General features: G+C 36.6%; 1 protein-coding gene across 3 annotated transcripts in view; it reads right to left on the bottom strand.

Annotated features, from left to right (window-relative positions):
* LOC127445031 (homeobox protein Meis1-like) overlaps positions 1-20539 on the bottom strand; it is a 31062-nt gene extending 10523 nt beyond the window's left edge. For 2 of the 3 annotated variants that reach the window (XM_051704761.1, XM_051704762.1), the window contains exons 1-9: positions 20021-20539; positions 18900-19099; positions 17948-18086; positions 17732-17782; positions 17484-17534; positions 17254-17400; positions 13184-13283; positions 11573-11718; positions 1884-1960 (exon numbers count right to left, since the gene is read on the bottom strand). In XM_051704761.1, the coding sequence (XP_051560721.1) occupies positions 1884-1960; positions 11573-11718; positions 13184-13283; positions 17254-17400; positions 17484-17534; positions 17732-17782; positions 17948-18086; positions 18900-19099; positions 20021-20044 (935 nt within the window). In that variant the 5' untranslated portion in view covers positions 20045-20539. The remainder of the gene's footprint in view (positions 1-1883; positions 1961-11572; positions 11719-13183; positions 13284-17253; positions 17401-17483; positions 17535-17731; positions 17783-17947; positions 18087-18899; positions 19100-20020) is intronic. The other variant, XM_051704763.1, reaches the window with a different exon arrangement.
* Between the last annotated feature and the right edge of the window lie 2369 nt (positions 20540-22908).

The following is a 22908-nucleotide window of genomic DNA, read 5'->3' as shown; positions in this document are numbered from 1 at the left end:
AGGCCCCCAATAATATAAAGTTTAAATTAATTACAAACATAGAATTTACTTAATATTTTAAAGTTCATGCTTAAACTAATTTATTCAGTGTAGAAAGTACTTAATCTTTTCTGCTATATTTACTTCACCACAAAATATTTTTTTAGTGTATAGTGCATAATCCTTAATATTTTTTCTTAATTTTATGTAATAGCTTCTTTCTTTTTTTTTCAAAACCTAAAACTTTACTTATTTCCAGGTTTACTTAAAAGAAAAAAATACATTCCAGTTTATAATTGTGATCTCAGACTTTTAGACCTCATTGTAGTACATGCCTAGATCTCATAGTTTATTTTAATTCACCATATGATATTTGTAGCCTATTGAAAATAAAACTGAAACACAAATGTTCATGTCTGAAAACCATAGACATACAGTAAAAGGTTCTTTTAGTCCCACTGTATTGTGAGTTCATTCAGAGGACAGTGTTCCTCTTTATGAGAGTGTGTGCGTCTCCATGTTTAAATAAACCAGTCCAGCTGCTGTCTGTGATAATTTCTGTTTAATTTGACAGCAGCTCATTTTCACCCTTGGCTCTCCCTCACCTGTTTCCTCTGCGCTCTGGAACTGTAGACATACACACTGCACATTCGGCGCTCTGTTTATGTTGTGCTTCGAAGAGCACCTAATGTATTTTCACTCTAGTAATTAAAATGCTAATTAGTTATGCTTTAATTATGAAGGGCTCCGGAGGTCAAGATATTATTTACAGTGATTGGCAAAAGCCTAGGATGAGATATTGTTCTATCAATTAAAATGTACTTCATGCAGTAACATCTGAATGAACTGGGTTTTATTCACGTCAAAGACATAATTTGATGCAACTGAATCAACCTGACTACAATAGGCTACATGAATGAAAGTCATTTTTAAGGATCAGGTCAGACAGAAATATCTCTTTAGGGTAATTCTGTATGCTAACCAGCCCATCTGGCACCAGCAATAATGCCACGGTCAAAATCACTGTGATCACATTTTTCCCCATTCTGATGGTTGATGTGAACATTAACTGAAGCTCCTGACCCGTATATGAATGATTTTATACACTGCACTGCTGCCACACAATTGGCTGATTAGATAATCGCATGGATGATTGTTGGTGCCAGATGGGCTGGTTTGAGTATTTCTGTAACTGCTGATCTCTTGTGATTTTCACTCACAACAGTCTCTAGAATTTACTCAGAATGGTGGCAAAAACCAAAAACATCCAGTGAGCGGCAGTTTTGTGGACGGAAACGCCTTGTTGATGAGAGAGGTCAACAGAGAATGGCCAGACTGGCTCAAACTGATAAAGTCTACGGTAACTCAGATAACCACTCTGTACAATTGTGCTGAGAAGAATAGTTGTAGAATAGGTTAGCACTGTTTTGGCGGCATGAGGGGGATATTAGGCAACATTAGGCAGGTGGTTTTAATGTTGTGGCTGATCGGTGTATAATTTATATAGCTTGCACAGCACAGCTGGTTTTTGCATTACAGCAATTGCTGGTTATTATCTTTCTGGGACCCAGTAAAAATGTTTTTGGATTTTCCCCCCATGTCGTTATAGTGTTTGAAACATAAGAAACATATGACAAAATGTCTGTGCTGTGGTGACTAAATTGTTGCTATATGGAAAAGAGCTGCCTGAAGATTTTACAAGATTTCTCCTTTTGTGATCCACCAAATAAAATAATAACGTATGGGTTTGGAAATGACATACGTGTGTGTAAATAATGACAGAATTGTCATTTCTCATTTCTTTTAAGAGTGTAAAGCAAAATATGCTTCACATTACATTAGCAGTGAGTTTGACTTATGGATGAAGTGAGATCCAGTGTAAGTCTGGTCTAGTCAGCGCTTACCAGTTGTTGACCTGGAGGATGGTCAGTCCTGTGTCCTGAGACAGCTGTCTCTTCTGTTCCTCAGAGGGGTATGGGTGCTATGAGACACAAACATCAACAATTACGCGACAGATAAAAGCAAACATATGCAATATTTAGAGTTGAAATATGTATTTTTTAAATGTTCAAATATTTTCTTCAATTACAGAAACTTAAAACTTTTCCCAGAAAAGCTCTGTGGCACTTTCAAAACATTGCTCTGTTTGTTTGAGCATCCTGACCAGCCTAATACATCTCCAATTTATAAATCTACACTTTCACTTTCACATTCTTCTTCTTTTGTTTTTGGCGATTTGCATTCTTTGTGCATATCGGCACCTAATGGGCAGGGAGGGGAATTTATAGCCAAAAAAAGGTGTTATAAATATATCTATTTCTCACTCACTCATCATATTGCTTGAGAAGACATGGATTTAACCATTAGAGACATATGGATTACTTTTATGCTGCCTTTGTGTGCTTTTTGGAGCTTCAAAGTTCTGGCCACCATTCACTGCCATTGTATGGACCTGCAGAGCTAAAAATATTCTTCTAAAAATCTTCGTTTCTGCAGAAGAAACATTTACATTTACATTTAGTTATTTAGCAGACGCTTTTATCCAAAGCGACTTACGAAGAAAGAAAGTCAAACACATCTGGGATGGCATGAGGGTGAGTAAATGATGAGAGAATTTTCATTACTTTTCATTACTTTGTAAAAACGCATGCAGTGCTGCATCTAGCTTTTTTAATACAAGAATGCGTTCTGAGTGAACAGTGAGTTAAATTTTTAAAATAAGTAAAAGAGCAAAGCTCGTGCATAAATGAAAATCAAACCAAAGCTAATGGTAAGTAAAAAAGTATGCAAATCTGGCAAATTTATTTACTGATTTAATGATTTAATAGTTTGAAGTGATTGTAATATGATTTATTTAAATATTTAACAATTTAATTGTTTATTTTAAACAAAGTGCCAAGCATTTAATGCTTTGATTTAAAATGACTGTACCATAGCGACACCATGGTACAATGATGGTATTTGATGGAAATACCATGTTTTTTATATAGAAACATTATCATATTCATACACCACGGTATTTAAATGGTACTCCAAGTTGCTTCAAAGAATACTTTGGTATTACCATGATACATTTTTGTAAGTGATTTTTGTTTTAAATTGCAAGACAAAAGCAAAATCTCACTATATAATGCACACATGAACGGTCTCTTTAACTTGTAGACAGCAGCAACAAAACAACAGGGTATCAGCAACAATTCCTCGGTTATCTTATAATTGGCGAATAAAGCTCTAAACTAAAGGAAAACCCCATGCACTAAGTAGAGAGTTGCCAACTGGGATTTACTGTAGACGCCAAACCACAAAGTCATTACAAATTGCCATCCTGTAACCAAGGGTGACGACTCTAGCAACCACAAAAGCCTTTCTCTAAACCCAAAGGATATGCATACAGAGACAGGGGAGGTCTTAACCTGTAATTAGGCAACAACTGATCCTAGGTCAGCCATGTAAACCTCAACTAGATCCATAAATAAAGAGGGATGTGTATTAAAACTGACCTATGAATGACTCTTTCTTAACACCTGTTGCACGCCGAGAGCTATGGTAGCAAATGGTGGGTAACTTTACGACCGAGCAAGCCATGCTGGCTGGAGGTGTGTGTGTGTGTTCTGTGAAACTCAATGAAGAGTTAAAGGTGTGTGTGGGGTCATTATGCTGTTTACAGACGCAGTAAAACTGTTAGGGCTCTAATGACAGCTAATTCAGAGTGAACAGCACTTAAAAAGAGTTGAAAACACAACCAACCTCACCCGCCACGGCAGCTGTGTGTGTATGTGTGTGATGGTGCGTGTATTTTACTCAAAAACAGTGTCTAAACTTTAGACTAAACCAACATCGATCACACGGGAAATCGACATGCTGCTACCGAATGTTTATGTACCCTGAAATCGACCACATTCTGCCAAATTACTGACGAGCGTTATCCTTGATCAGAAATTTTTGAATCGATTCAAATGTGTTTACCTTTCCCTAGTAGCGCTACTGACAGCGTGTTGCTGACATGGGTTCTGGACCCATGGAAACAAGGGAGTTGTGTTTACATAAACAATGGTTAGCACAATTCGAAGGTTGCATTTTTGCTCTAAAATTAAATTTTTACTCCACTGATGGTTATATTAAGGATTAGGGCACATGGTTAATAAAAACTCTATTACATCAGTTAGAAACTAAAAATACAACTCGCTTTGCCACCCTGTGGACATTTCACTCAGAAACTGGTCAGCAACACTTCCAGCTTTTGCCACCGCGGGCAGCGGTTTGAATTTTAGTAAGCATAGACTGATATCAGCAGCAGCACTTTCGACCTCCTGTTGCCGAATTCACAGTGTGATCAGTCTGACTAGACTCTACTCTAAATCTGACTCTAGAGCAGTGGTTCTTTACTGGTTTTGCATCAGGACCCAGATTTTACATTGGACAACAAGTGAAAAGAAAAAAACAGTTTATCATACTAAAGTACATAAAAATTTCCTTAACCTTGTGTGACCCCGCGTCCACATATATGGACGTTTTGGCTTCTCGATATGCAACGCCTAATTTAAATGAATTTAAACTGACTGAATACTGTTCACAACACAATACACTGTCATTTAAGGATTAAACTTCTGGCGCACCACGTCACATGACAACAGCAGGGTGTCAATTTCCGTGAAGTGCTTCTACGGGCGCAGAGCCAACAAAAGTGCCTCTGGTAAGAAACCTGCTTTAAAAAAATGAATTGAGAATCAATGGGCTGAAAAATCTTGCTTTCAGAGGCTTTATGTGGAGTTAGGATGAAAATGGTAATCAAGCATAGATTCAGAATTTATAATGCTAAATTTTATTTTAACATGGTTGGCAGTGATTGGACGATTCTGGCCATATACACTGAATAAGAATAATTATTTCAGCTTTGTAGAAAATCAGCTGTAATGTCTGTAACGTCTCAAAAACATGAATAACCAACACACTTGGAAACATAATAAACAATTTGATTTTAAAGTCTGACTTTCTATAGCTTGGTATTATTTAAAATTTCACAACTTAGTCCCGCTGTCCCCATATGAGGACATACATTTTTAAGAAAACTATTTACTCTTGAATTTTTTTCTTTTTTTTTTCTTTGCTTGTTTATTAGGTTCCACTAGTTACAAATAAAAAAATCAGTCACACTCACGTCTCAGGTTGTTCAAATCAAACATTGAAATTAGTTAGTATTATAATTAACTGCATAAGCCCAACAAAATGCAAAATTATTAACATGGCAGAATAGGAATATTGACAATTTTGTACATGCATTAACAACAGCAAAATTCAGAATCCTAACATACGGAACAAAAACTTGTCTAAATATATATATATATATATATATATATTAATATAAACCATATTATCAAGTGGCAGATGAATATACCAAAATATACCATAAAGTTTGATTTTGACATCAAAAAAAAAAAAAAAAAAAAATTTCAAGATAACTTTTAAAAGTTGACAAGTCTTTTAATTTTTGGTTAGTTGCATTTTATTATAATTTACCATTTTATACCCAATCAAAAGAGACCTGTGACTAAAAGAACTAGAAGTAGAACATTACTAATTTAACTACATTTTTCACAGCTCAGCTGCTTTCAAAATAGTGTCTCTTTTCCAGAAATTCCAGATCTTTTTTTCCATGATTACAGAAAATTATGCTTTTTTAGATTATTATTATTAGTAGTAGTAGTATTTAGTGTAAATGTATCTATTCAAATGCTGTCTTTGAAGAGCTTTTGATTAGTAAATGTTTTACTCATTTTATTGTACTCTATTAGATTTATTCAGTGTTGTAAAATCATGTTTTTGACTTGAATGAAACCAGTTAATTAAGATGTTACCACATGAAGCACAATTGTATGTTTACATTTCTCAGTGCAGCTTGTAGTTAAACCAACTTTTTTCAAAAGGTATGCTTGGCTGTGGTTGAACTTATTTCAATTTTAAATAACTTGTTGCTGCAGTTTCAAAGTAGCGTCCCCAACTCTGTGTAATACAGAAGAATCTAACAAAAAACAGATTTTCATTTTAAGAAAGATATTCCCCCAGCAGGCTTACTGTGATTTTCATTAACTTTGCAGCTACAGTCTTGAGTGCATCCCAAAGTGAGGCCTGACTTTTCTGTCTAACGGTTCTCTGTTTCATCTCTGTATCTCCTCACCACCCCACCTCTTCCTTGCTTACGAAAAAAACAAAAAAGTCTGGCCTTGATGAATCACCTCTCCTCTCTTTCATTCTCTCCATCATTTTTCTTACTGCATCCCTTTCTTTTCAGGGGCAAGGACAGAAATTCCCTGTAGGTCTAGCAGAGCCTAGGTCTCCAGGAGGAGCTGTCAGGGGTGTAATGGATGGTGTTTTGATAACAGTGAGTTCGACCCTGGAGAGAACCCGGGGGGGGGGGGAGTCCCAGCAGATCCATCCTCACATAACATGCCCGTGCAGTCGGGGTAAATGAACTCCATCGTGCCCCCCCAGCATACCCCACCCCCATGAAAACCCCTCTGCTCCTCATTTCTTGAGACTGACGCTAATTGCGCCTCCCTCATTACAACCAAATGCTCTGACACTTCAAAGGAAAAGTATGCCTGCAGAGAAACCAGCTAAAAACAGTAGCATGAATAGCCTAGAAAGTAAAAATAAAGCCCTAAACAAAAGGCAATTTTGTTCTCCATGTGTATTCCCAGCTGTCTTGTATCCTGAGTACAGATTGACAATGAAAGCAGATTTTAGGATAAAAATTAGGGATGTCGCGATACCATTTTTTTGAGAACGAGTACGAGTACCGATACTTTCATTTTGGTACTCGCCGATACCGAGTCTGATACCTGTTTTTCTGAACTCCATATCCACAGTTTATTTCAATTGTATCAGCAAAATGGTGTTTAAATGAATGAATTCATTAAAACTTTAATCAAATGAAAATAGAACAATTAATTTTCAACTTAATATTGTATTGTATTTTTATCATATGAAGTGCTTATATACAGAACCTCACAGCACAATCCAAAATACAACACTGGAGTTATACTTTGTCAAATAAAATGCAGAACAACAGAGCATCACAGATGTTAGATACTGCTTACGTATAATACAATTACTACTGATTTATTATTATTATTAGTAGTAGTAGTAGTAGTAGTATAACAGTGAATATTACATAACTTTACAGTAGAGATATATTACTGTCATACTTTTTTCCTTTAACTTTTGCTTTTATTTTGACAGAACTTTTATTTTGAAGTGTTTTTGTGTTGTTTTGACCAAGGAGCTCTGACGTTATGACGGCAGCTTCCTACTCTGGAAAAGCTGGTCGCTACGTGACTCAAAATTATTATTAAACTGCAAAAGGCTGCTATTTAATTAAATAAGTATGTTCTCGGGGCCTGGGTAACTCAGCGAGTAAAAACGCAGACTACCACCCCTGGAGTCACGAGTTCGAATCCAGCCAGGTCTCCTAAGCAACCAAATTGGCCCGGTTGCTAGGGAGCCCGGTTGCTAGGGAGGGTAGAGTCACATGGGGTAACCTCTTCGTGGTCACTATAATGTGTGATTCTCACTCTCGGTGGGGCACGTGGTGAGTTGTGCGTGGATGCCGCTGAGAATAACCACGGTGAAGCCTCCACACGCGCTAGGTCTCCACTGAACGCGCCAAACAAGCCACGTGATAAGATGCGCGGATTGACGGTCTCAGACGTGGAGGCAACTGAGACTCGTCCTCCGCCACCCGGATTGAGGCGAGTCACTACGCCACCAAAGGATTTAGAGCACAAATTGGGGAGAAAAGGGGAGAAAAAATAAATAAATAAGTATGTACTCTATTTACATACCTCGCGCTACAACATGAATTTGCACTCTGTATACTGTCATCTGCTACAAACAGAGCGCGTGATGCTCGTGACAGTGTTTTTCCTGTATGAGCCAAAGAGGAGCTTTAACAGGTATGAGCAGCCAGCGTCAGCAAAACACTGTCTCCACACATTCACAAGCACTCACATTTGAATTGCATGCAAACTATATAGGTTATTTATCTAATTAAATCGCAGCTTTTGCGTTAAATAATCTCACTAGGACATAACGTGATTTTAATTTGTGTGCTGAATGTTTATGTAATGACATTCGTATGTCAGATGGTATCAGTTTTTGGTATCAGAGCATTTTTACGAGTACGAGTACACGAGCACGGACCATTATCGGTGTCGGGACATCCCTAATAAAAATGTATGTCCCTCATGACGTTTTAAACCAATAAGCTGTTATTTTTTGTATGTTTTTTGTGAAGAATATTTACGTAGCTCTTTTCCCAACAGTGCGAATACAGCTGTCATGTTCCCAATAATACATAATAAAAGTATCATAAAAGTAGTCTATACTAATGCGCTATATTCCAAGTCTTCTTAAGCCATATGATAGCTTTGTGTGAAGAACAGACCGAAATCGTTTTTCACTCCGGTGAAGCTCTTAAATGTAATTTGCGATCACATTCGGATTAAGAAATGGCACTTTGATAAATATATATGCCTAACTGTGTCAGGTTTGACGTCACTGGTGCAAAACGCCATTGGTTTTTGCGTGTGTTAAAACTGAGCACGAAAAGCCAGTTTGAATATGCATAACGGAGAATGAAATTTGAAAGCTGCAATGGAGACTACTTTTGTGGTGCTTTTATGGTGTTTACGGTCCTTTTTTGGAGCTTGACAGCTGTGGTCACTATAAAGGACTGTTTAATGGAAAAGAGCTGCATAAGTATTCTTCAAAAGCTCTCTTTTTGTATTCCACAGAAAACATAATGCACAGCAAACATTATTTTGAAAGAAATGAGGGTGAGGCAAGTTTAGTTTTGGACGAACTATCCCTTTATTTCGATTAAGGGGGGATTAATGGGGGTGGGAGATTCTTTTACACCCATGACCTTTGACCCCCTAACGATCTCAAGGAATGTTGTAATGTCATTTATTTGCATGCTCACCACCTTGATCAGCTCCTAAAGGAAAACCCTCTCTCTAAATGCCTATGCGTCTAGAATCCACATTCTGTCTTCAATGTTTACCTCCAAATCCCAGCAAAGTATGTTCAGGTTTATGTGTTAGACTGCACAAAGTTAGGTCATACCAAAGCACTCATACATCTGTACACTATTGAGACATTATGATATTTACTTGTATGATGTTCATGTTCATTCCAAGGTTAATTCTTGCTTTATACTTTTTAGTTCCTCTGTAGAACAAATGGGCTCTGTTCCAAAAACAGTATGCCAGTGTCAGTCACCATTTACTTTCATTCCATCTTTTTTCCATAGTTCTGTAGTTCACATCTGCTGTCAAGAAGGGAACAAACTACTCACTAATTGCTTAATCCAAACCCTGGCCTTTATGTGGGATGTATATGAACAAGTGTTTACGAGCTGGTGTGTGTGCGCGCATATTTGTTAAAGGAGATTCAACAAGTTTCCAAATGAGAGAAAAGGGAAATACGGATGGAAGGAAGCAGAAACGGAGTCAGTTTGGAAATAAATGGCTCATTTTTTTTTTTTTTTTTTTTTTGTTAAAGCAATAAAAGAAGCCCTCATCTTAAGTTCAAAGCTCGAGGGTGGGGGAGGAGCTCTGAGCTGTACCCACCCACTTTTCCATGGAAACAATTATCACACCGTTTATGTGACAACAGTAAGGAAACCCTGCCTGTGTTTCATCCCAATATATTGTTACATCAGTCATTAGTGCTTGTGTGTGTGTACATTCACTAACTAGCCTCTAGGTACTCTGGCATCACCGAGCTATAAATATTATGGGCGTGCAGGTACAGACACGCATGAGCTTCTTTAGCGATTCATCTCAAATGATGAATAGATCTACACATCACTGTGCCTGTTTCAGCTGTTCAGTGTGAAATAAACATCTTTAAACGAGTGATTCCGTAGTTTTAGGGATTCCCGATTACTAGTGCAGTCGACAGCTTATTAGTGCCATTACAACAACAAACAACAGCATTTCAATAATGCACAATACCATTCACATGTGTAAAATCATGCATTTAAAGACCTCACTAAAAGACTTGAGGAGAACAGTTTTCTTTCTTGTGTTGACGCATTTCCTATTGAAATAGGAAGTTGGGGCGGGACATATCAAAGAGCCAATAGTATTTAATTTACATCACTGGCCTAAAGCATGATGTGTTACTTTGGAGGGACATTGTCATTCTAGAGAGCATTTGATTGGACAAACACTTGGATAGGCCCCTGAGTGCGATATACATCATCAATAGATTTGGTCCATTTTCCCGGAAGAGAAATGTTTTATTTTTTAGATGCATCAAGGCCTATCTACTAAAAGTTAATTTTATGTTAAAAGACATAGATTAAAAGATATATTTTGATTTTATGGGGTCTTTATTGCATTGCTAGTGCATTTCTCCACGGTGTACAAAAAGTGGCTGTAAACCTCTTTTAAAAAAAACTTAAATAGTGCGAGTTGCAAGAATTACTTTAGTACACATTGAATCCATATCAGAAAGAAAAACAGGGAGGCAAGGTTTTCCGAAGCATTAAGTAGAACATTAGTAGTATGTAAGTTGTGCTTAATCTCTATGGTGTGTTTCCCAAAAGCATTGTTTTCTAAGTAGAATGTTAAAACATTTGTAATGAACAAGATTTAAAACACTCATAAGTTCATTACAAGCCGCTTACACTTACATTTACCATTGTTTTTACAGTTTATCAGGGGTAAAAGGACATCAAATAAATGATAATAATGCAAATGTATGGTATATCTGACAACACTGGTGAAAAAAAGATTAAAAGATTTTAACTTCAGCAGTATTTCCACGCCATTTCAACACACTCTTGGAGATACTGGAAAAAGGTTTGGCTTTAGTTCAGCACTTTGGGCTTGACAGAATTTGTAACGATGCACTTAAAGGAATAGTTCACGAAAAATGAAATTTCTCTCTTCATTTACTCACCCTCATGCCATCCCAGATGTTTTTGACTTTCTTTCTTCTGCAGAACACAAATGAAGATTTTTAGAAGAATATTGCAGCTCTGTAGGTCCTCACAATGTAAGTGAATGGTGACCAAACCTTTAAAGTACCAAAAAGCATATAAAGGCAGCATAAAAGTAATCCATACGACTCCAGTGGTTTAATCCATGTCTTCTGCAGTGTTACAATGGATTTTGGGTGAGAACAGACTTAAATATATTTTGGCCTGTTCTCACCCAAAATCAATTAAATCGCTTCAGAAGACATGGATTAAACCACTGGAGTCGTATGGATTACTTTTATGCTGCCTTTATGTGCTTTTTGGAGCTTCAAAGTTCTGGCCACCATTCACTTGCATTGTGAAGACCTACAAAGCTGAAATATTTTTCTATAAATCTTTGTGTTCTGCAGAAGAAAGTCATACACATCTGGGATGGCAGGAGAGTGATTAAATGATGAGAGAATTTTCATTTTTGGGTGAACTGTCCATTTAAGTTGTACTTAATAACGAGCAACCTAAGTGCTGCTTTGGGAAACCAGTATTACTCCATCGTAAAATAATTTAAGATGATCTTAAGAGCGAGATTATTATATTTTTTTTTTTTACCGTGAGGTGCTGAAACAGCCATGCCCTCATGATGTTGGTTGCCACTTTGGGAAAAATCCCTCTTTTCTTGTTGTTCTTTCGTTCTTTATCAGGGTCTTCCTCTTCTCCTGTGCTTGGAGAGGCAACACTCTGATCCAAAAAATCACCTGAGAAGAAATATATTAAACAATGTTAAATATAAAGAACTCCTTTTTTCAGAGCATTTCAAGTCCGCCTCTAGCTGATGATTTTTTTTATTATTTGTATTATTATTAAAAGGCTTTCATATTAATAGACTTGAGACAGTGACAGTGATTTGTATAACTGCTGATTGCCAAGTATTTAAATATTACATTTATATTACTAATTAAAATTTAATTATTTATGTTTTATAAAGTTTTATTATAATTTTACATATATTTAAAATATAATTTATTTAATTAAATAATAAAAAAATTAAATAATACATAAATGTGTACATATTAAATAGATACTATAAAATGTGATAATTTATAAACTTCTCTGAATTTTTTTTAATCCTCTAAGTCTAATCAATGTGATTGCACATGAAGTATTTCCATTATTAAAGTTAATAAAAAGTACATTTCTCTCTTCCAGTTTTCATTTGCATCATACAAGAATGATCTCACAATTATGATTAAACTCTTATTACGTCATCAATACATCTATGATTATCTGCACTCCTTTGATTTTGTTCAGACATGTTCAGAATTATGACCGTTTTCGTGCAAAAAAAAGTGGACCTCAAGCTGGACCTTTAAAGGAAAAGTACATCCAAAAATGAAAATTCTGTCATCATTTTACTCACCCTCATGTCGTTCCAAACCCATGACTTTCTTTCATGCATGGAACATAAACGTATTTATCTAGCATAAAGCCCCGCTGCTGTTATCCATGCAATGAAAATGAATGTTGAGGATAGCAGTCCGCAGTCCCCTTCCACTTTCAATGTATATAAAAGAGCTGCTTGAATATTCTGCTAAATATCTCCATTTGTATTCCACAAAAGAAAGAAAGTCTCAGAATGACATGAGGGTAAATAAATGATGTCAGAATTGAGTTCAAGCTCAAACAAATGTTTATGGTACATCTAACGCTCTAGGACAGACACTGTTGTTCTCTCAGGTAGTGAAAGTCAGAGCCAGACTCACAGCTGCTGAGCTGAGGCAGAGCGCACAAAACACACACACACACACACACACAGATGCGGTGCTTGGTGAAGTATGTACTCTGGTTTTAATTGGCCATGGTTGGTGCTCAGAGCCGAGGAGCAGAGAGAAGAGTCTTTATATCCACCATGCACCATATCCTGTCCAACACACAACCACACACACGTGTTTGCACATATACAAATACACTACACACACCCACGCACACAGAGCGGCTGCACTGTTTTATGAGCAGTCTGCTGGCTGAAGTCTGTGTATGTGTGTGTTTGCCTCTGTGTGTATTTGCATGTGTGTGTGTGTGTGTGTGTGTGTAGTAGGAGACCCCCTTGGTGGTGCTAAAGTGTAAATGTATTCTAGAGATGACAAACCTGCTGCAACTCTATTTCACTTGGCACACACTGAGCAAATGCGTGTCACTGGAGGGTGTGTTTAAGTGTGTTACCATGCTCGCTGCTGTTGTCTCCATTGTGTGAGTGTCTGCCACAGGGAGCTGCAGCTTCAGAAGAATGACCGGATGCAGCATCATCCTCCTTCCAACACACCTAGACAGAGAGAGAGACAGAAAGAAGGTAATAAGCTGTGTTTAGTATAATATATTATAGGATAAATACAGTATAGAGGCGCATACCAGAGCAGTGCTGTAAGGAGTAATATGGAACACATGCTCCAAGAGCAAACTGTTTAAAAACGCTAGAGACATGAGCTTGAACACAAACACACATCTGTATATAAACACACACTTGCATGCACGCACAAACCTCTGTACATAAATTAACAGACAAACAAACACATACACGCACAGGACGTTTCAAAAAGCATCAGGTTACTTTTAACAGGCCCAACAAGAAAACAAGTATATAGCATTTGCAGACAAAGGAATGTTTCTTCATATAAAACTGACCTTTTTGGTCCTGGATGTTGGTCAAAATGGCATTCTAGCCATGCTAAAATACACAATGTAACAGCTATAATGCAAAACACCTGTTCACCTAGCTACTGTGCAGCACCCATAAAATAAAAGCTTTTTAACTGACACTTAAAAGGGATAGTTCACCCAAAAATGAAAATTCTCTCATCATTTACTCACCTTTATGTCATCCCAGATGTGGATGACATTCTTTCTTCTGCAAAACACAAACAAAGATTTTTAAAAGAATATTTCAGGTCTGTTGGTCCATACCATACAAAGTGAATGGTGACCAAAACTTTGAAGGTGCAAAAGGGACTTCAAGGCAGCATAAAAGTAATCCAGAAGACTCCAGTGGTTTAATCCATGTCTTCTGAAGCGATATGATAGGTGTGGGTGAGAAACAGATCAATATTTTTGTCCTTTTTACAGAAAATTTACACTTTCACTTTCACTTCCACATTCTGGTGTGGAAGTGACTTTCACTTTCAGTCGCCTTACTGGTCAAAGGTGGAGACTGATAGTAAAAAAGTACTTAAAAATGTATCAGTTTCTCACCCACACCTATCAAATTGCCTCTGAAGACATGAATTAAAACACTGGAGTCCTGTGGATTACTTTTATGCTGCCTTTATATGCTTTTTGGACCTTCAAGGTTTTGGTCACCATTCAATTGCATTGTGAGGAACAACAGAGCTGAAAGATTCTCCTAAAAATCTTCATTTGTGTTCTGCAGAAGAAAGAAAGTCATGCACATCTGGGATGGCATGAGGGTGAGTAAATGATGAAAGAATTTTCTTTTTTGGGTGGACTATCCCTTTAAGCACCTTGAGAAAAATCCAGGGGCCAATCTGTATGCCAAATCCTTCCTTATCATCCTATTCCTTATCATGCTGTCTGTTTGTTAAGTTATAAGCTGTTTGGGAAACCAAACACCCCAAAATGGAATGAAATTGTCCTATTGACATAAGTAAACAGTCCACTTTGCGCTGTCTAACCACTCATGCACATTGCAACGATATACTTGGTTGTTGTTTTTTTTATGCGTTTTTCTCTCAAAGAGTAGTACTTTGTATAGATGAGGAAAAGTTACTGCAAGCAATGTTTGGGATCTCTGCAAAATAATGAGACAACGTTTTGTGACGCACATATAAAAATAAATCAAGACTTGACAGCACACAAAGTCCTTAACATTCCATACATAAAACACAATGTTGGTGACTCTCAAAATCACATCATTAAAGTTATCAACACCCTTGCTGACCCCCCCAGCTAAAACCAGCCTAAACTGGTGGGCTTGTATAAGCTGGTTTAAGCTAGTCTTAGCTGGTCTGCCAGCCTGGCCAAGCTGTTGTTCAGCTGCTCGGCAAGCTGGTCTTCCAGACTGATCAGCTAAAATGTGACCAAAACCCCTCTAAAACAACCAAATGGTACTGCCAGGCTGAGAGACCAGCTTGCCAGCTTAGGCTGGTCTGAGCTGTGTTTCTTTTTTCAGCAGGGACATGACAACACCAGTAAAATTGAGGGGGCACTTCATGTGTGTATTAAAACAGTTGCTATATCCTGGTCTGAACTGATCTACGGTGACGTAGATGCTGTTTGACACCAACACTCTGGCAGACACCAGTCTGTTATCTCAAACACTTTGTTTTCCTTTCTCCTCAAGACACCAAATATAATTGGAAATAATATTTTAACACTGGAATAATATATATTTTGTCTTTGATTCAGTATTTTTCTGGATACACTGTAAACCCCAATGTTGTCATTACTGGAAAAAACCAAGTTGTCTTAATTAAACATTACTTGAAATGTTAAGTTTTGGGCTCATCACTCAAATATCTAAGTTCCTTGAACTTATTTTTCTTAAAAACCCATAGACTTAAGATTTTAAGAGTTAATAACTCAAATGATTAAGAACAAAATTATAGCAATGGAGAATACCCACAATGCCTTGTGCTTGAATTATTGAATTATGTTTCACTGGTCTAAGTGAACATATGGGGGCATTTAAAAAGTTGTTATTAAGAATCCATAGAGGATTTAGCTCTTTTGTAGGATTATTTATGTTGGTTTGTTGCAAATAGTTGTTTCATGTGATATCACCATTAGGGTGATCTGTGTTCCCTTTGGACAAATTGGACCCTATCCGTTCTCTTCATGCATGTGCAACTGAAGTAAAGGTGTCTATGCATTTCTGTGGAGAGTTAAGAGACTTTATGACTGACCTAGAATAAGTTATAGTCCTCCTTAATTTTGCTGTGTTATTGTATTACCTATACAATAATACTGAGTCCAATCAATTAAAATTATTATGTTGAAACAACAACATTTAAATAGAAAATCTTGAGTTAAGTCTACTTGCATTTAGATACCTTAACTTAAATCATTAAATTCATTCAATATCATCACTAAGTTGAAGGTGAAATTAATTACACAAGTTTCAGTGTCACCACTGCTCAATTCAATTGAGGGAACGAGTTTACTCAATCAATGGAGTACAGCCAACTAGGGTTTTCAGTATATGAAAGGTTTAGTCACACCTCACATGTTACTGTGTTACTGAGTAATTGAAATGAACAGCATATGCTGTATCATTATTTTGTGTATGTTTTATTGATAGTTATTAATTACATGTTGCATAGACACTAATGTAAAGTGTGACCAACAATTTGGTTTAGGACCTCAAAAGAGTGAAAATGTGTCATTCTAAAATGACATAAGAGTGATTATCTGCTGTTATTTCATATAGACGGAGGGAACAGATGTACAGCTGTGGCTGTACTGTATGAAATAAGAGTTTCAGGCCTCCCCACAAAAACAATCTCTCTGGCAAAGTGTTTCCAGCTTTGCAACTATATTTTACAGACAATTAAGAAATCACATGATCATTTTAAAATTCAGCATCAAGATTTGAGGTTAAAAATCATTTTTAGGTTTTTTTTTTGTTTGTTTTTTTAAGTATAAATGATCTCAGATAAAGTATAATAATTAAACAACAACTTGAATATTTTTTTTTTTTTTTTTTTTTTTGGCAGTTTGTTTAAATGGACTTAGATGTGACAATTTTTTTTTTTTTTTAAGTATAAATGATCTCAGATAATGTAAGGTCATGTATAATAATTAAAGAACAACTTGAATTTTTTTGTTTGTTTGTTTTGTTTTTTTGGCAGTTTGTTTAAATGGACTTAGATGTGACAATTTTTATTTTTTTTAAGTATAAATGATCTCAGATAATGTAAGATCATGTATAATAAACAACAACTTGAATTTTTTTTGTATTATTATTATTATTATTATTTATTTATTTATTTATTTTTTTTGGCATAAAACGGTTCTAAATTAAGTGCAGAATGTGGATTTGCTGTTCACTGGTGTCACTGCGTGCAATTTCATGTCAATCGCCAATTTGCTAGTACAATTGTGAGTTTTCTTATTGCAAATGGTGAACTCATCTATCATAATAATAAATATTTTCACTTCTTTTCTTTTCACGTGAACTTCATGAAATGTAGCGGCCTTTTCCATACACGAATATTCAACACAAACCATAAATAGCATGCAAATAAACAAATAAAAGCAGAAAGATATAACTGAAGACTTGCCTGCTCTGCACCGCCTGGGGTGCGTGTAAAGTCCTCGCCGTCTGATCTGGATCCCCCCTCTTTATCATCGACCACCAGATCAATGGGCATCTTTCCCTTCAGACAGCTGATGTAGCGGTGACAGAAATTATCACACAGCTCATGCACCTAATAAAGTACAATTACATTTAACATCGATAATAATAATAATAATAATAATAATAATAATAATAATAATATGAAAACCCGACCTTCTCTAATTCGAGGAGATGAAATCGCAACACCTGAATGGCTTGAATCATCTAAAACAGAGAGATCACTCATGTCACAAAATGGCTTTATGGTTATTTAATTTTATCCCTCCCAAAAAAAATAAAAAATAAAAATAATTTTTTTTTTTTTTAAAAAAACAATTAGCATGTATAGTTGAATAGAATGTAAAGTAAAAACAGATGAGCAATCAAAATGTGTCTGTGAAATAAAATGTGCCTTGACCTACCAAATTATCCAAGTCTGGATTCGACGAGAAGAAATGTTTTTCCGCCCTTATCTGAAATCCAAAATAACGCAAACCATCATTTCGTTACTCCGGAACACAACTTTCACACTGACGCATAACAATAAATTGGGCCGTGTGGTTTGTTGCTCCAGTTACATTTTCAAAATGTTGCATCCTACTAAAGCGTTTGTAAACAGAAAAATGGGCTTGTTTGACCTGTTTTGAGAATACTGTAAGATCTTCATCAAAAGACTCTGACGAGCAGACATCACCGGTAACCCCGATCTCTCTCGGGGTACAGGTCGCCAGTTCACATTTTTCGAAGACTAGTGCAAGCAGAGGGAAAAGAGGGTGTCTGAAAAACAAAACATACATGAGTTTCTGTCTGTAGCTCGAAAAAAGGGTCTTGCCTCATTTAGGCTCAAGGCCCTGTATTATCCCGCACAGTCTTGTTTTTATTCAAGGATGAGTACAATATTTAATATTGAGAGGAATCAAAGGCAAACTTTTAATTTATTCATTGGTCAAAAACTCACTGATCGTCCACTTGTCTAATCTGAAGATGGGGGTCCCTGTTAATGTCTAAACTGGTTACGGCCTCCCACAAGAACAGCTTGAATAGCTTTTCAAATATTAAATAAAATTAGACTGCAGTTTTCAGATTGTATGCCAGTTTGATGGTTGTTTTAGCAGCACTAGGCCTACATCATAACATAGAAATAACGTTAAAAACATGCATAGCATAATTTACGGGTGGAGGGAAATAAAAGGCTAATAAGAAACACTGTGAGGCACGTAACGGGAACAAAGTATTTTCAGTAAGCTATCAATAAGTGTATCAATACTTCGTAATAAAAAGCCTGAGCCTATTCCCTTTAAGAGCCCTGTTTCTTTCCATCCTGATGTAGGAGAACCTGTTAAATTTCTAAAACCCAGAACCCAATATGCTGATTTAAGGAACACTGGTGATGTAACTTCATCTCAAAGAAGGTCAAAAATGGCTCTTCATGAAAAAAGAGCTCTTTTTTAAGCTATAAGGTGCTTCAAAAATATTAATGAACCTAGGCTATATTTAAGAGTGTATAGCTTATTGAAAGCAATTACATAGCCTAATAAAAGAAGAAATGTCTAACTCATTATCATTAGGCTGCCTATTCAGCACACATACCCGTAAATGGCGTCTTTGTCCCGTTTTAGTGCGCCGTTAACGGGCGACGGGACACCGGGAGCTGCGGGGTGCGGGTACTGGTGCAGCGGCGGGCCGTGACTCACATGCACCGCCTGCATTGCTCTGGCAGCGTGAGGATCCCCGTACATCGGAGACGGGATACCGACGGCATCCATGCCGTAGTGGACCAGATCCTCGTACTGAGGGAATTCAAAACTGGAAATTAAAAATGGGATTTGGGCTTTGGTGTACACACATGAAATACATCGTATCGTACAAATGCCGAAATAACTGCGGCTGATGCAACAGGAATAAAGAAAGATCTTAAAATAATTTACGCATCAAAACGGAACTAAAGAATTAGCTACACTTTGTTATACTTTTATACGTTTAACAAATTAATTAACAGCAGGCCAGTTTTAACTGTTGGCACTTTGAAAGGTTAAAAGATAGCCTATAATGCAAATGTAGGCTAAGAAGTTTAATTTCAGCATTTTAATATCGCGCTTGTCTTTGAAAACAGTTTGGACGCAATTTTAATTTTCATTAAAGTTTTCAGTTTCATTGGCAGCTGACATCCAGTGTTCACAGCAAAATAGGCCTGTTTTATTTATTTATTTATTTTGGTATTTTTATTATTTTAATTCTTCGCAGTTTCACCGATTTCTTGTTTGCGGAAGCTGAATTTATAAAGACAAAGTAAATTTAATTGCAGGCTACCAATGATGATTGAACTACGCTTAACTAATGAATTAATGAAAGTTTTGAAGCATTAGTAAGCTCATTTGAATTTTCTTAATTTACCGCATTTGCGGTAAAACGGTCTCGCACAACTATATCGACTACAGAAATATGAGTTATGAACTGAGTGTAAGCATAAAGTTACTCTTTTGGTTGCCAGCTAAATATGACATTGGTTAAATTAAAAATGTCAAAATAAAATAGGCAACAGTTATCCACACATCTTAATTTGACAATGGATAAAATCAGGAGTGATTTTGAAAAGTCAATGAAAAGTCAAAAGAAGAAGAAGAAGAAGAAGAAAAGTAGTTTGGGTGGTTTCACTTGTTGCTGTGTGTATTCCAAAGCCCCCAGACTCGTGTGTACACGCACACACGTACTTCAATTACAGAATGAAAGGACATCTGACTGTAATGACTTCCTTTATATTATCCGCGACTGAGTAGAAATAGTCCTGGCCACGTTCGAGGTCTTTTTGCTGCTGAGGTTTTTACGCACCCGTTGCGCCATGCGGACTCCGTGCCACCGACTCCCTGTTCTCAACACGTCCAGATCTCAGTGCTGCGAGCCCGGGGAGCACGACTCCACACCGTACATTCAAAAACTCTCCAGAAAACCCAACTCAAGTGCCCGTGATGAACAGTAACATTGTAATCCTCCCAGACACTCCTGCTCAAACAAACGCAAGGCTGGAGGCTTGTTGGGAATCCAGACGCTCCACCAGGTATAAAACCAATAACCAAAACGTGGAACTGATGCTTGCTTTTCCTGTTTTCACTCGAAGATTCTGTAGCCAAAAGGTGACGGGACATTAAAAGCACACTCCATTCGGCTCTTTGATCTCTTGGCTGGTTTATTCTTAATGCAATAACATCTCTGTGAGATGTGAGGAGCGCGGAGAGGGTGTTGGAGGGGAGAGGGGGCATTTGGACTTCTTAAAGGAGACGTAGAGCGTCCAAACCAAACCCGTGCGTGCGTGCGTGCGTGCGTAAAAGGGCGCACAACTCTATTCTTATAAAGGCTCTGGCTTTTTAATAAGAAATGGAACCAAATAAATGGAAGTTTATTTATTTATTTATTTTTGTACCAGACAATAGAAGAGACAATTAGTCAATAAATGATTAATAACGAACAATATGCGCTCGTTTTCAGCAGTTTGTTTTGGAAATGCAACTGTTTGCATGAATAAAAACAAGCTCTGAGACCGAAAAATGGTCACTTACACGATTTTCATTATTATCATGTTTCAAATTCAGATGAGCTTCCTCAGCAGATGAGCAATCAGTTTAATATGCAAAGCTGCACGAGAGTTCATTGGTAACGTCGATGCTGCATATTTTAAATATTATTTTTAATAACTAATATTAGACCTATACGGCTACAGAAATTCTTCTTTAAAAAAGAAAGAAAAAAATGTCTTGTAGAAGACAGTCATGCAGGCTGTAATAAGGTATCTTTTTAATCATCCACTTGGCGCCCTCTGCCGTCAATGTAAGACATTGGCATAATTGCTTTACCACCTCTCTAGCTCATTGGAGAGACCTAGGCTATTTTTTATATTTATATATATATATATATATATATATATATATATATATATATATATATATATATATATATATATATATAACTATTACATTTAAACGTTTAAAGATAAACATTTACATTTTATAATTTGTAATTTATGTGTAATAATATTTTTATAATTTTATATAAATAATATCATTTTAAAATATAAATATTGATGCCTGATCTAATTTTGCGGCACGTAAAATTACTCGTAGGCGACGCGTACAATTCGTCAAGCCAGAAGATTTTTAGCGTAACCGCTTCGTTTTTCCACAAGGTGGCAGCATTGAAAAGGATTTGACTCAACACACGTTGCGCACGAACTGCGTTGAGAAGGATGAGTTTAGTTTTGGCACACAGTTCACTTAAAAATACTTCACTCCCTCGAACATCTGAAGATTTCTCTGACATTCTTTGTTTATGTTGCATAAGTGAAATTTCCCCTGTAAAAGTGACATGCAACAATAACTTTCAAGTTTCAATTTCCCTTAATTAGCATAGATATTTTGTGCATATCTTACAAATATTAAAGATCCATTTTAAATCCTGTTGTTACAGAAACCACCTTTCTGAAATGCCAGCAGTATCAATTTGAGGTTTTGCCTCTGGCTGTGCTTTTATTCTACTGAAAGTCTGAAAAACAAAAGTTGGAGATTGAGGGTGGATTATTGAAACTGAAATAATTTTTATCAACTAGATTTTTGTCGGGTGTGTTTTGTGGAACATTTATTCATGTAATTGATTTAAGTGTGACAGAACTTTTTTTTTTTTTTTTTAATTAACTGATCAAGATGTAGGGCCACTTCACACTATATTTATTGTATTGTACTGTTGTTGTGATGTTTGCTATAGGTCCACTTTACTTTTTACTATATTTATTGTACTGTACAGTTATTGTGTTGTTGTGCTGTTTGCCGTTTTTGGAGATACACTTCCAGTCAAAGGTTTGGACACCCTAACTATGCTCCTAATTATTACTATTTTCCCCATTTTAGAGTAATAGCAAAGTCATCAAAACTACAAAATAACACAAAAATGAAGTAACTGAAAAGGAAAACAAATCAAAACTTTAACTATGAGTAGCTGATGTCAGCTTTTACAATGTGTTATTTTAGGCAATTTTCTTAACACACTGGCAAAAATCCAGTCACTTTATCATATTTTTAAGCATGGCCAGGTCTGGGGGGGGTGTTTGGCTAGGGCTCTCTGGTGACATATGCAGGACTTCTCCAATCATTTAGTCCACTGAAACCCCGCCCCTTTCTTATAAATACCACAACCTTGTGTAGAGTTGAACGAAGCATCAATCGCATGTTGGTGAAGATGGCAAGGTGTTCCTTCAAAACTATCGTTCCATAACCCAAACTTTCTTGGTTACGGGTCAGCTGGCTTGAATTTACATTTCGAATGAGGAGGAATAACGGCAAATTCGCAGTTGTGTTCGAGACATTTCACGCCTTAATTGCTGAGGTGATCACTAATGAATACAACGCTTCGGATGCCTCTGGAGTTTATTTATATTTTTGAATGCAGTTATCTTGGGATGCACAGCACGAGAATTTTTTTTTTTCCCTTTATATTTAGTGTATTGTGATTCAAAACGTTAAAATATGGTTATCTTGTACTCACTCATTTTTCAACGGCTACAGCCTCTTCGTAAGCAAAGGCTGCGATGTGCTTGTGCGTTTATGTTGTCAGT

This window comes from Myxocyprinus asiaticus, chromosome 8 (assembly GCF_019703515.2).
Source record: "Myxocyprinus asiaticus isolate MX2 ecotype Aquarium Trade chromosome 8, UBuf_Myxa_2, whole genome shotgun sequence".
Taxonomy (NCBI): domain Eukaryota; kingdom Metazoa; phylum Chordata; class Actinopteri; order Cypriniformes; family Catostomidae; genus Myxocyprinus; species Myxocyprinus asiaticus.
The sequence above is the reverse complement of the archived record's forward strand: the minus strand, read 5'-3'. Positions and strand labels throughout refer to the sequence as shown.